Below are 13818 nucleotides of genomic sequence, written 5' to 3' on the forward strand. Positions count from 1 at the left end.
AAACGTCATTTTCAATTTTTTTAGTGTACTTTTTGACCCCTTTAGCATTAATTAGAGTGAGAAAAGGGAAAAAATAGTACTTTTTGGTGGAAGAAGATGGAAAACAAATATAATACTATTACTTTTTTGGTGGGCCAAGTCTCCTAATAAGAAAATGTAGCAAATAAAAAAAAGCAACCCTTTTCGGAAAATATAGCAAATAAATAAAAGCAGAAGGGGTATTGCATTTTCTTTCCAGCTGCACAACTTCTTAATTTATGTAATTATGAATCAAGGTTGGTTTAGTTGATTGAATGTCCTTCATTCATATTTAGGAATTCGATCGTGCCTCCCTAAATCCATCCCCACCTTCTTGACATTTAAGGGATCTTCATATAACTTAAAAAAAGTGTAGGTTAAGCTATGAGTATATTGTTGATCCGTAAGCAAATAGCTTGTATACTCGGTCAATGCCCGTGTAGTTCTTTATAGTGTTTAGGATGGTGATTCAGCAATTCGATTTGAGGTACAATTATACGCCAAAATCAACGCAACTGACGTATAGTACATTAGTACCACCGTATCGAAGCTGCTACCAAGAGTGCCTCCAACACTTTCTTTTTTTTTTTCTTCTCTTTCAACATCCACCAAACCACAAATCCTACCACAAGGTCCACAACATCACTACAACAAAAAGGAAGCGGGACGCAATTTTCTGTGACGATATACATCCAAATATCTTCTTAGAAAAATAGCTCGAACATTTTCAATGAAAAAGAATCAAAAGTTAGGAGAACATTGATGTTGAACTTTTACAAATATTCTCCAGTAAGAAAAAGAATCTTCAACGTACAGAATGTAATTTATCCAACCAAAATGGAGACACAATATTGAAACACTACTTGACAAGGCTAAAACCTCAATTGTCAAAGTAACACTACAACAGAGTCAGAGACAATGCTGCACTACGAAGTTTCACACCATCATCATCCCACTTGGACTCTGGGGCAGTCGCTCCAGCAACAACTGCCTACACCATTAGTAAACAAGCATAAACATTATCATATTGTCGAAAATCGAAATTAACAAAATGAATCCTTTCGGTGTTCATTATGATTCAAGAAGCATGTGCTTTTTGCAATGGCTGCAGTTACATTGATTATAAATGCAATGCCTTATTCAGTGAAATCAAGAGTACATCTTATTATGTAAGTGACTAGAAGTCTAGATTGAAGCTAGAACTGTAAACATTTTCTAGATGCATACTCTCTGCGTTCGAAATTAAGAGGCACCTAAAATGTTTTAGGATAAGCAGAAAAACAGCCACCTTTCCAATTATTGTAATGATTTATGATTAAATTTTGCAATGAGCCACTAATTTTATCAAGTGATGGGGATGACAGAACTTACATCACTGTTATAAAGGATCTTTTGTTAGAATAATGTCATACCGTTGTGGATGGAGTATTATATTCCTCATTATGACTTCAACTCAAAGCATAAAATACCACATCTTAGTACAACAAAATACCTTCCCGCCATTAACAGCAGCCACAAGAGCGACATGTTGTTCATCTCTGCTGAACTCATAAAAATAATATGTCCTGGGAAACATGAGAGACAACAAACATGAGAAAAATTACTCTGGGAAGAGTCAAAACAATGTTCATATTAATGATCAGGTTGATGCCCCAACCCAAAAATAGGCCTATTGTAACTTTTAGAAGAAATTTCATCTACAAAATGCCATCCATCAAGAATAAAATTTCCTTTTTAACCTCTTCTTCATAGCCAAGATAAAGAAAAGAGAAGTGAAGGATGTTACTGTTTACAAGTTAGCACCACTTAAACAACAAATAATTACCTGAAACCTTCATCTTCTTTTATTTTTATTGTACGTGCGGAGTACAGTGATGACCCACCTACCATGCCACCAAGCAAATGATAAACAACAATGTTTTTTGAAAAGTCTTATTACAGCATAGCATAAAATCAGGAAGCCGTGAACCAGCAAATTGAAGCAAAAGAGCATCAAATCAAACAGCTGCATGTCTGACATGTATTGGAAAACTTACCTTATTCCCAAACTTTTATCTTGGTGAAAGGAAGGAGACGAGAATTTAGTATTAATACACATACCTGGAATGAAAATCTTTGCTGCCTCTTTTAAAGAACCTAAATCAGTAATGTCTTGAGCCTGCAATATCAAGAAAACATTTATCAAGATTGCAGTCTGTAGGACAGAAAGCAAGCGGGACAAGGATCACTATGATAATGGGAAGTTAGAAAAGCTTAAAATGGTAGGTGCAAAGTCGATCGGGCCACATTAAGAAATCAAGTCCCAAAGTCAAAGACATATAAAGAGAGCCACTATCGGTGCTCCAGCAACTTAATATGGCAATAAATGGCAGGTACACAGCTTTAACAATACCCTCATCAAAATAGGTATCATCATAAATATAGTGCTGGAAATTATATAATAGAACAAAAGTAACATAGCCAAAAGAAGACAGATTTGTTAGAAAATCTTGAGAAGTAAATTAAGTAAAATAAGACACAAACCTCCAAGAAGGTGATTTTCAGTTGGTTGCATGACTTTATAATAACACTCACTACCTCGAACCTGCATCATGAGGACGAATTTAAGTACTCTCTAAAAAGTGATAAGCTTGACGACGGAGATAAATCTCTAATTCCCTATAAAATCAAATTAGAACGTTGTTTCCTTCCAGTGCAATTATAAAGCAATAACTGACAACAGTTTTAACCAAAATTACTCTACTTATTGGGCATAGATTTTACAATGAAAGGCATGCAGTTGATTGCTCCGACCAAAGAGGCTGAGACTAAACATTATACATTCAAATGCAGAAAGGAGTAAAGGCATTATGTTTACCCATCAGGAGATGAAAACCGTGCTGCAAACGTCTTCGGCTTCACCTTATCTCCATAAAGGGACGCTCCAGCATTATAATCCTAAAGCGTCAAAAATGGAATAGAATCCATAAGATATCAAAGAATATGGTCAGAGAGAGAATAAAGAATAAACTGCTCTTCAGTTAACGTTCTTCAACAATTCAACCAACAGATTAGGACAGTTCTTGGAAAATGGATCATTACTTCATTAGAGGACACTAGCCTTCATATGCACGCGATGCGTGCGTTAATTTCAAAATTTGTTATTCTATTAGATACTCCATTCGTACTTTATTTATGATTAAACTTAAATGTGAAAAATTCAACAGTTAGATGAATTTAGATATATTAATTCGCTAATGTAAAAAAATAAAAAGGTTGTGAGTGATTGTTAACATTATTTTTTTGTGAATGAATATTGAACAGAAAGAACAAAAATAATGAGGTGGTTTAACTGAATTAAAGAGTATCAAAGGTAGTGAATGTTCAGACTTTTCATGTGCACGTTATGTATGTCATCTTTTTTTATAAGGTATACATATTTTGTCCATTTAATTTTTGATTAAAGTATTTGATGCATATACCATTTTAAACTTGTTTTAAATGGCAAGTTGGAATGAGAACTTTTAAATTATTTGCTTTTGTAATTTTTTTCATTCTATTAATTAGATCATTAAGGGTATTTTAGTCACTTCAAAAGAGGACACCACACCTCCTCCCTTGGCTTATATAATAGAGATAACTAAATTAAGATAGTGCAGAACAAGGATCCCATTTCCATCGTCAAGCTTCTAGAATTGACCCACAGCAAACTTAACTCGAATGTATTAGTTATAACTTAGAACAACTCCAACTATAACAACATGGCCAAACAGAACGGAACCGGTTAACTGCATAGTAACACAACGGCATATTTGAACATATTAAAAAGGAACAGGCTTCAAAATCTTGTGGCTAAAATTTTTTCTTGATGGCCAAAATTTCCAGAAAATAATATAGCAGATCAACTAAGCACTTTTTTCTTACACATGAATGCGGTGGTGGTTTCTTCTATAGATAGTTGGACAGCAAAAGTTTTGCATAAAGGTAAACGTAAAGATCTTTTAACAACTTATCAAGTGAGTCAGCCTAGACAAAAGATAAGCCTATGAGACAAGGATTATGCTTCAGCAGTTCAGCGCATTGCAAAAACTTTTTCATTATTGTCATAACAAAGCATCTCGCATAGAAGCCAAGTTTCTTAACAGTTAACCCAAGACACTACTACAACACTCATGATCCTCCACAGTGACACTTTGTCATCAGTATAGATAACAACTTCTATGAAGGGTTATGTTCCTCTAGCACCAAGCCACCAACTACACCTATTACCATTGGATGGTTCAAGTCATTAACAGTGGTCACTTTGTCACCAGTAGCCATTTTACATATGAATGGTCAAGAAATTCATCCCTTAAGTCAAATTTGTTTTCTCCCTATCACAATTACCTGTTTCACTCAAGATGCTGGACAAAGATAAAGTATGGTCTGAGGACTTAATTTCGTCATGGACTTCTATATAATTTCAAGTGTTCAAAAGTCATATCAAGCAGGTCTCGAACTCAAGGTAATGCAAGTAATGTAACACCGACCACCGAGGAATTGAAAGCTCTCAAAATCAAACAAGACTAGAAGGAACATGGGAAGTATTCTTTCTCAGCCCATATGATCAACACCAGTCATTCTCCGTGCAAAATACTTGGTCCACCCAAAAGATAATTCTAGTTTCGAACCTCGTACTTCAGGCAATCCAAACATAGCTAGTCACATTCCATGTATATAGTAGTTAGTAACACAAGCTATGTTTGGATATTTGAAACAAACCACACCTCCAAATTCATCAAGTACCGGCATTTCTAGACGTTATAAACAACATCCTTTTACTTTTTACATAGTTCATCCCCTCAATAACACAATAATCAGTTCCTCTACATAATGTTTAAATCCAAAGCAAAATAACATAACAACCACATTATAATTACAATTACTATCATAATAACACAAAATCATCTGGATATTCTTTAATTTTCAAATAAAATCAAAATTGAGAGAGAAAAAATAGTCAAACCTCAGGCTCATTAACATCCTCAAACAGGGGTGGGACCCGAATTGAAAACCCATCTCCATAAAACTGTGCCCATGATTTGGTGTTGGAAATACCCGAAAAAATCGATTTTGATGAAGATGGAGCTTCAGTTGCAGAAAGAGAAATAGGGGGTTTAAGGATTAAAGAAGCAATGCAGAGAGAAATTGATTGGAAGAGGAAATCTCTCTTGTTGGGATTTAAGGAGAGAATTATAGGGTCAGAGGAGAGAGAAAATTGTGGAGAAGAAGTGGGTTTAGGGGTTTGAGGGAGTTTATGTTGTTGGAGGAGAGAGGAAGGGAGGAGAACTGCCATGAGAGTGTGAAGATAGCAGCCATGGAAACAAAGAGAATGAGCTTAGATAATGTGGGATAACGTTTATGAAGTTAAGCAAGAGAAGTGAAGGTTGTTTTGGTTCTAATTATATTGGTAATTACTCTTTTGCTTTGATGAATTAAAATAGAATATCTTCATTATGTTAAATGGTTAGTTTTCTTATTAATATATATTTTATTTTTTCTTTTAATCAAATCAAAAAATTGTCATTAATATATATTAGCATAATTGTGGATATCATATTTTTAGTTAATCAATTTATTGAATAGGTAAGGCTTAAGTTTTGCACTAGGTGCATAGGTTAGAAAAACCCTTTTTAATTAGTGATTACTAATTCTCTTTTGGTTCTATATTTCTCTTTCCTTTTTTCTAGTTAGAAAGTGGCTAAACACAGTGAGCCGTATTTTATTAATGTCGACGAAATTCACTCTTAAGATATGGTTACACAAATCTTTATCAACTAGTACCTTATTTCTAAATAATAGTTACACTTTTTCACAAATTTCAATTTAACTGTCATTTGTTATTATAGGTAAGGAAAAATATAGTCATATGCAATCTTGTTTTATTCGTCTTAGTATGTACTTTTAGAAAATTAGGTTTTTATAATCTCTACAAATACGAGTTTAGGTATATTAGTGCTCAAGGATGCATCGACACACGTGAATAGTGAAAGTGTAACTATTATTTAGAAACGGAGGTAGTAAGTTAAAGGGCGTCCGCACTTGTTTTATTTGCCACATTTAAAACATAAATTTCTTCCATTTCATCAAAAGAAAAAAAAAACTGGAGTGGAGTGGTAGATATATACATACTTTATGATCAAAAAATTCGCCGGAGAATAAGATGATTATGACGGAGGAGATGCAAATTTAACTCTTTTAACCTCAATTTGGGTAATCTTCAAAACTAGGGTTCATTTGGGGGAGAAAGAGCGAATTTGGGGAAGATAGAGGGAATTTGGCGAAGAAAAACTTTGTCTTTAATAGGGGACTCTTCAGTTGGGAAAGAATGAAGGGGGAGAAAATGGATCACGTGTCTTTTTTTGTTTAAGTAAAAAGGTGGGCTGGAAAAATAATAAAATAAGAAAAGAGGGGAAAATGAAAAAAAATAATAATAAATTAAGATTCTCCCGTCATCGGTGAGATTCTGGTCTCCGACCTCATTTAACTGCACTCAGGTCCGTACTTGGTGGTGTTCTAGTTACAAGTCGTAGTTGGTGGTGTTGGTTATACCTGTGCTAGTTCAGGACGTTGAAGCCAATTTTGACTTCATTAGACAATTGTTTTCAAAAAGTGACATGTATTTTTATTTACTGGTTACTCAAACATTTTCCTATTTATATATATACAATAGCCAAAAGTACATTAAAATTGTGCAAATTGCCAACATGATGAGTATCTCGGAAAAGAGGGAGTATTAGAAGTATTACTATATGTCTATATATAACTCCACCTAAATAATAATTATTTTCCCCATCTTTTGTTGTTCTTGTATTCTCCATTGAAAAAAAATTTAATATGTTGTTCCTATTGGTTTTAAGCTGCAGTATATGTATCCACACTATTCACTAGACATTTTTACTCTATTACACCTCAAACTTTTGTCTCATTAGTTACCCAACAAAAGCAACTCAAAGGGCAATAATGTTTATTAATTAATAAAGTGATGATCATTATGCATACAACTTTTGACTTTATTTCTAGTTATTCCAGTAAGTTTTTCTTTAATTTGCACCAAAATCACCCGAGTTGAAACCTGGTTGAATAGAATCTAAATAACCCATAAGTTGTTGCATCTCATAAAAAATCCTCTTATAATAGGAGATACAGTGTCCCTAAATATTTGCTCTAATTTTCTATTTGGTATTTCCCTTTGTGTTTGCCACATAATGGTCATCAACTCGTCCTAAACAAAAATATAAAAAGTAAATTCACTCCACTCTAAAGCAAATAAATGAAAGCAGCAAAAATATATATATTTTTTAATAACCAACTTTCCCATATCTAAAAAGTTTTCTCGTTTGAAATTGACAAAATCATATCTCTCTCCTCTCATCCTTAAAATATCAATTATATACCTAAATATACCATATACATACTACACTTAACTACTTTAGAGTATCTTCTTATTTGCTCATTCGAAAATCTAACATTCTCATTACCCTTCTTATCCAATCCAAAACTTCTAAAACAAAAGTAAACTCAATACACACATATTTACTAAAGTGCCCCTCTGAAATCCAAATTCCCCATAGTCCTTAGACATTATCTTGTGGTTGCCTCCAACTAAACAATCCAAACCACCCAAAATTCTTGAACCCATCAGAAAAATTCACACACAGTCACACACAACAGAAAAAAATCTCCACCCTCTTCACAAAACACAAACCTCTAATCCTTCCATGAAATTCCTCTCACAATCACTCTAATTTCTTACAAATGGAAACCATTCTCTCTCCTCCCACATTCTCTCCACTTCTCAACCCCAAACCTTCATCTACTAGATCATTTCTCTCTCCTTGTTTCCAACCCAGATCAAATTCTTTACCCTCTACAAAACCCATATCTTATTCCCTCAAAAAGCACATTTCTTTACCTCAAAAATCATCATCTCTTTCAATACCCAATAATTGGTTATCTCCCATTCAACATGGATTAACAGCTCTTGCTCTGTCTTTAGCTCTTAATTTTTCACCCATTTTGCCAAGTGGACTTGCTAATGCTTCTGAGTTTGATGTTGTTAATGATGGACCACCTAAAGAATCATATGTTGTTGATGATGCAGGTGTTCTTAGTCGTGTCACAAAATCTGATCTTAAAAGATTGTTGACTGATTTAGAGTCTAGGAAGAATTTCCGTATTAATTTCATCACAGTTCGCAAACTTACTGTAAGTTTAGTTTCATCATATCTTTTTTCTCTTCAAAAGTTTAATGCTTGCATTATTTTTGAATGTTTTCAAGTGGGATTTGCAGAATTGTTGCCTTTTTGGTGTATGAAAACTGAGTTAGTAAAATCCCGAATTAAGTTTGTTTATACTAGTGTCTTAAGAGTCATACCTCATATATTTATAGTTTGCATTTTTATGTACATGACCCTTTAACATTAATGGCTTAATAGTTACAAAGCCGAATATTTAGCTAATGATAATGAATTTATATGTAATCAAGGCGATGGTAACGCATTCCAATAGCGGTCCGTTTTAGGAGTGAGATTGCTTACCCATGAAGAAGAAATGCCTCCCTATGGAGATTTTAACGGTGCTTCCCTAATAAAATTATACTTAAAATTCATTCCCATTAGCGCAATTTATTCACGTTTACCAAATGGGCCGTAGGAAGCTTTATTGTGGTGATTGGGATATGTCATGTAACATTACTTAGCAATTCATTATCACTGATTTTATTACCTTATAATCAGACAAGAGTTAAGAGTTAAGTTTTAGTAAGACTCTGACTTGTATCTATCTTTTTGCTTAGTGATACAGTAATGAGCAGAACTTAGTTTTGTTAATGACAAATTCGCTTGCACCTCAATGGAAACCTAACATGAAAGATTGTGGAATATGTCAGTCTTTGTTCATCAAGATCATAGGAGGAAGTTTGCAAATATAATTAAGGGCTGGGCTAGAGTTTCTAGAGCAAATCATGACGACACCCTGTACTCAGTAATGTTGCAATAAGGCTATGATATATACAGATTAACAGATATATGGTGTAAACCTTGTATGACAAAATAGTTGCAACCCATGGATCAAGAAAGGGCATTTGTGATTTGACCATCTTCCTCATGTCTTAAATACTGATTTTGGGCCTGATTTAAAGTTTTGCTGGAGCATTTCCAGTGTGAATTTCCTTTGAAATTAATGAAGAATTGCAGATCTATCTATGTGTAGCTGATCCTCTTGGTGAGATAAGACTAGACTGTTCTCCTACACATTGTTAATATTGATGATATCTATTTGTTGAGAGATTTCGGGAACAGAGTTCAAATTAGTCTCTTTTCCAACAATAAATGTCACACGTGATTGGTTTGAATCTGTGAACCAAAATATGAAATACTAAGGCCTTAATACTAATTGTTTTGAGTTTGGCATTGTTTGCTTCCAGAGCAAAGCTGATGCTTTTGAGTATGCTGACCAAGTTTTGGAGAAATGGTACCCAAGTCTTGAGCAAGGTGATAACAAAGGGATTGTTGTCCTTGTCACTAGCCAAAAGGAAGGGGCAGTTACAGGCGGACCTTCATTTGTCAAGGCTGTTGGAGAAAGTATTCTTGATGCAACTGTGTCAGATAATCTTCCTGGTAAAGAACCTCGCAACTTTATTGTTTCCTTTTTCCGTAGAGAGGAGGTTAAAGGGTGTTGGTTCACCATCCTGGTTTTTTGTTTATGCTACTCATGGTAAATTTAATAAATGAGTACTTTTGTCTTACAAAATTAATATAAATTTTACGTAATTCAAGAGAAAATACAAGGTTAAGAAGGTTTATGTTGGTTGAACAAGTTTTAGCATAGCTTGAGTTGAAGAGATGAAGTATTAACAGGGGAAAAACTCTACTTGCAGTATTAGCAACTGAAGAGAAATACAATGAAGCCGTTTATAGCACTGCCAAGCGGCTAGTGGCTGCTATTGATGGTCTTCCAGACCCTGGTGGCCCAAAGTTCCAGGAAAACAAACGAGAGTCCAACTTTAAGACCAAGGAAGAGACGGAAGAAAAACGAGGGCAATTCAGTCTCGTGGTTGGTGGTTTGTTGGTCATTGCATTTGTTGTCCCCATGGCACAATACTATGCATATGTTTCAAAAAAATAGGTTGTCTATTGATGCATGCTCTAAGGTAACTTGCCATCTTTTTGCATTTTTGTAAAGTATATGTACAAACACATAATTGCCCAAACCAAATGTTTGACCATGTAAACAACGGATTGATGAGGTAGTCCTATACTCCTATTTTGAGGGGCTATGAGAAAATCCATTATGACGAGAAAGAGTCATGCATGAATATTCTTTTTTCAATGCCTCAATGGAAATGAAATTCTGACCCTTAAAAAGAATCACTTTTGAGATGAGTCATTGATTAAAAATAAATGTGATTTAAAACTTTCAGGAAGAATAAATTGGATCATGTTTACTATACAATATCTTTGGGTCTAAATATAATGTGCACTGTTGTATTTAGAATTTGAGCTTTAAGAGAAATGGCATTTTGTCGGAAAACGGTGGATCAGAATATTTTCCAGTGAGTATTTGTGATGCAACATACTGGTTTGATGCTTCTGTATAATGAATGCCATCCCAATTTACGTACTCCGTGCTGTCACTGCATCCTTTAGCGGTAACAGAAGTGCCGTTTATGACTTTTGTCTGCCCACATGGCACCCGACTGTCATAATTTAGTGGTGGACCGCCATATCCACAGCAAGCCATGATTGGTTGTTCGAATCCTGCAAATATGGTCATAGTGGATTATTAACATAATGTTGAAAGGAATTACTATGTTATAGTTAGAGTTTTGAAACTCGCCATATCTAGAATAGTTTGAAAGAAGATTAGTCTTTATTGTGTATATATCGACATAGGTGACATTTGCATCTGGATATTGTCCCTGCAATTTCTTGCTGAGAGCATGAAGTTGCAGATTGAAGAGCTGAGCTGCTTGGTTGTGTGCACCAACACACCCTAGCACGTCTAACTTTGATTGATCAGTCCCGAATTTGGCTATGTTCTGAGGCAAGCACCCTAATGGACCAGTATTGTGAATCCAAAAGAATCTTGCTCCCGCGTCATACAATTTCTGGAAAGAATAACAGACAACATTTGAATACATACAGGTTGCTTTAGATGTTTGTGACTTACATTGCACACAACAGATGCAAAACAAATCTGAGTCACTTTTTCGAGCTTACCATAATGCCAGCTTCAAATTCTTGCAAAATGTAAGGGACTGAAGCTAGAATTTGATCAAAAGACTTTGAATAAAATGCTCCCGCCAAATCATTCTGGCCTATATCAAACATGTAGAGAGCCTTCCCCAAAGAATCCTGTGATGGAATATACTTGTCATATTTCCTACCTGTTGCTGAAGAACAAGAAATCATGATTAGAATTTTCCCAGAAATATATAATTTTTCCATTTCAAGAATTCCGAAAGTGGTGGAGTGCATACTTTTAGAGATATCTTGGACTCGATCTTTGAATCGGAGAAACTGAGCCACCTGAACCCCGAAGGAGAAAGGGCTAACTGATGTTGCAGTTGCTGGAAGAATAGTTGATCCTGCTGCAGCAAAATTGCAACCTTTCTTAAAAATAGGCGCTCCGATGGATTCCAAATACGCATTCAGAAATGGCAAGTCCATGTCATCCACTACAAAACATCAAACAGAAAACTTAAGCTTTCAAAGAGAAGGAAAGAAGAGAAAAGGAGAAAAACAGGAGATATGTAGGATAAAGTACTTACTGAGAAAATCAATTATCAAGCGACCATCACTGTATCTTCCTGATGGTTTTTTGAAGTAAGTCTGTCCGTAGGGATCAGTGATCCCCTCGAGTCCAGAAGCCACAAGAGCACCGGTATCAGAATTCGAATCGCCAAAGTTGAAAACTGCAGGATAGTTGAAATTAATGGATTTGGCACAAGGCATGAATATGGAAGCTAAGAGGAAGAGTTGGAGAAACAAGTTGTTGGTGGCCATGTCTGGTGCAAAATGAGCTCTGGGCTTCCACTATCATTGCTACAAAACAACCTTTATAAGTTGTTAGATAAAAGACTTAAAAGAGAGAGGAAGAAAAAAGAATATGTAAGCATTGGTTGGTGAGGATCTTGGGCGAAGGAAAGCTTGCTTTTTTTTTTTGGCAGGAAAGAAAAGCTTGCTTTGAATCATGGAAATCCAACAGAAATAGCCTGCTTAATATACGTAAATACCAACTATTCCCTGGATGGATGAGGTCATTTGGTAGAATGGTTAGAAGTCATTATTGCAGAAATTACGCTCATTAGTCATTACTACCTCCGTTTTCCTAAAGATTTCTTCTTTGTTACTATTATTACATATACCAATGATGATTAAATTGTGTGGGGTGTGGGGTGTGGGGTGGGTAAAGTATGAGTGAGAAAGGGGTTAAGATAAATAAAAAAAATTAAAGAAGGTTAAAGTATGAGAGAGAAAGAGGGTAAAATTGAATAAATAATGTAATGGTGGACCATATGATAGAGACATGAGAGGGTAAAAAGGGGAAAAAATTCCAAATAAGGAATAAAGTAAAAGAGGGAAGATCTTTTAGAAACGCACTTAAACGGAAAGAGGGAAGATCTTTAGGAAACGGAAGGAGTACTAATGTAATGACACATTAGCGAATACCATTATTTTAGCGAGCCACTAAACACCCCAAATAAGGGCCTGTTCTCCCCAGCTTATTTTCAGTTCAGTACAGTTCAGCTCTCTTCAGTTCAGTTCAGTTCAGTTCAGCTCCAATCAGTTCCGTTCAGTTCAGTTCAGTTCAGATCAGTTCACCTCCATTCTTTTATAACCATTTTGTTAAATATTATTATTATGTTGGTATAATTTATTTTACTAATTACTCTTACGATTATTATTATTATTTAAATATATATCATTACTATTAAGTATTATTATTATTATTATTATTATTATTATTATTATTATTATTGTTGTTGTTGTTGTTGTTGTTTCTATATATTATTTTGTTTATTATAGCTTTACTCATTATTATTACTATTATTATTAGGAGGAATATGGTTTAGGTCAAAGCACAAATAAACCCACTTTTTTAGCCCATAAACCAATCAAATCGCGTCAAGACGGTTTATGATGTAATTTTTGCGGTCCAACCCAATCATTATTTTTATTACCAAATATTTTTATATTATTAAATCTAATTATTAAAATAGTAATATTAATTTACTTCTTATATATTATTGTTATTATATATCATCATCAAGTATTAATATATTAATACAAATATAAAATAATTATTATTAATTATATTATCATTAATTATTATTATTATTAATTTATGATTATTAATATTATTTATTTATAACTATCATTTAAAATATCCAAAATACTATTATTATTATTATTCATTGTTATTACTTATCATTATAATTATTATTCAATATTCATATTATTATTGTTTAAAATATTGTTAATATATTTATTACATTCAGTTTATTTCAATTTAATTTATTTCAATTCAATTCAGTTCAGTTCAGCTCAGCTCTGATAAGTTCAGTTCAGTTCAGCTTAGGGATGGCAATGGGTCCTGGACTCGGCCCAGACACGCTAGGACCCGACCCATTTATAAGGGTCTGGATCCAAAAATTTTAGACCCAATGGGTCCGGGTCGGGTCTGGGTCCCGAAGAGCATGGGTCGGGTCCGGGTCCACATATGCTAGACCCGTACCCGCCCGGTGGACCCATTTACATATTAGAATTTTTTTTACTT

The 13818-nt window shown here is 34.3% G+C and overlaps 3 protein-coding genes across 4 annotated transcripts; 1 reads left to right on the forward strand and 2 right to left on the reverse strand.

The window, feature by feature from the left end:
• Positions 1-717: 717 nt before the first annotated feature.
• Positions 718-5409, reverse strand: LOC104891056 (hypothetical protein). Its single transcript, XM_010676704.4, has 7 exons — positions 5003-5409; positions 2876-2955; positions 2542-2602; positions 2119-2176; positions 1844-1901; positions 1511-1583; positions 718-1009 (listed from the first exon to the last, which is right to left on the reverse strand). Exons 1-7 carry the CDS (start codon positions 5330-5332, stop codon positions 917-919), a joined length of 753 nt encoding a protein of 250 aa, XP_010675006.2. The 5' UTR covers positions 5333-5409; the 3' UTR covers positions 718-916.
• Positions 5410-7666: 2257 nt separating this feature from the next.
• LOC104891057 (UPF0603 protein At1g54780, chloroplastic) lies at positions 7667-10368 on the forward strand. The gene is made up of 3 exons (XM_010676705.4): positions 7667-8244; positions 9464-9656; positions 9917-10368. The coding sequence occupies exons 1-3, from the start codon at positions 7795-7797 to the stop codon at positions 10162-10164; spliced, it is 891 nt and encodes a 296-aa protein (XP_010675007.2). The 5' UTR covers positions 7667-7794; the 3' UTR covers positions 10165-10368.
• Positions 9917-12206, reverse strand: LOC104891058 (GDSL esterase/lipase At1g54790). Of its 2 annotated transcripts, none has more exons than XM_010676708.4 (5): positions 11810-12206; positions 11519-11716; positions 11259-11425; positions 10876-11146; positions 9917-10796 (listed from the first exon to the last, which is right to left on the reverse strand). In XM_010676708.4, the coding sequence occupies exons 1-5, from the start codon at positions 12042-12044 to the stop codon at positions 10528-10530; spliced, it is 1140 nt and encodes a 379-aa protein (XP_010675010.2). In that variant the 5' UTR covers positions 12045-12206; the 3' UTR covers positions 9917-10527. The 2 variants fall into 2 exon arrangements, with proteins under 2 accessions (XP_010675010.2, XP_010675009.2); XM_010676707.4 differs by having other exon boundaries at positions 11259-11431; positions 11810-12205.
• Positions 12207-13818: the final 1612 nt, after the last annotated feature.

Source organism: Beta vulgaris, chromosome 4 (genome assembly GCF_026745355.1).
Source record: "Beta vulgaris subsp. vulgaris cultivar EL10 chromosome 4, EL10.2, whole genome shotgun sequence".
NCBI lineage: Eukaryota > Viridiplantae > Streptophyta > Magnoliopsida > Caryophyllales > Amaranthaceae > Beta > Beta vulgaris.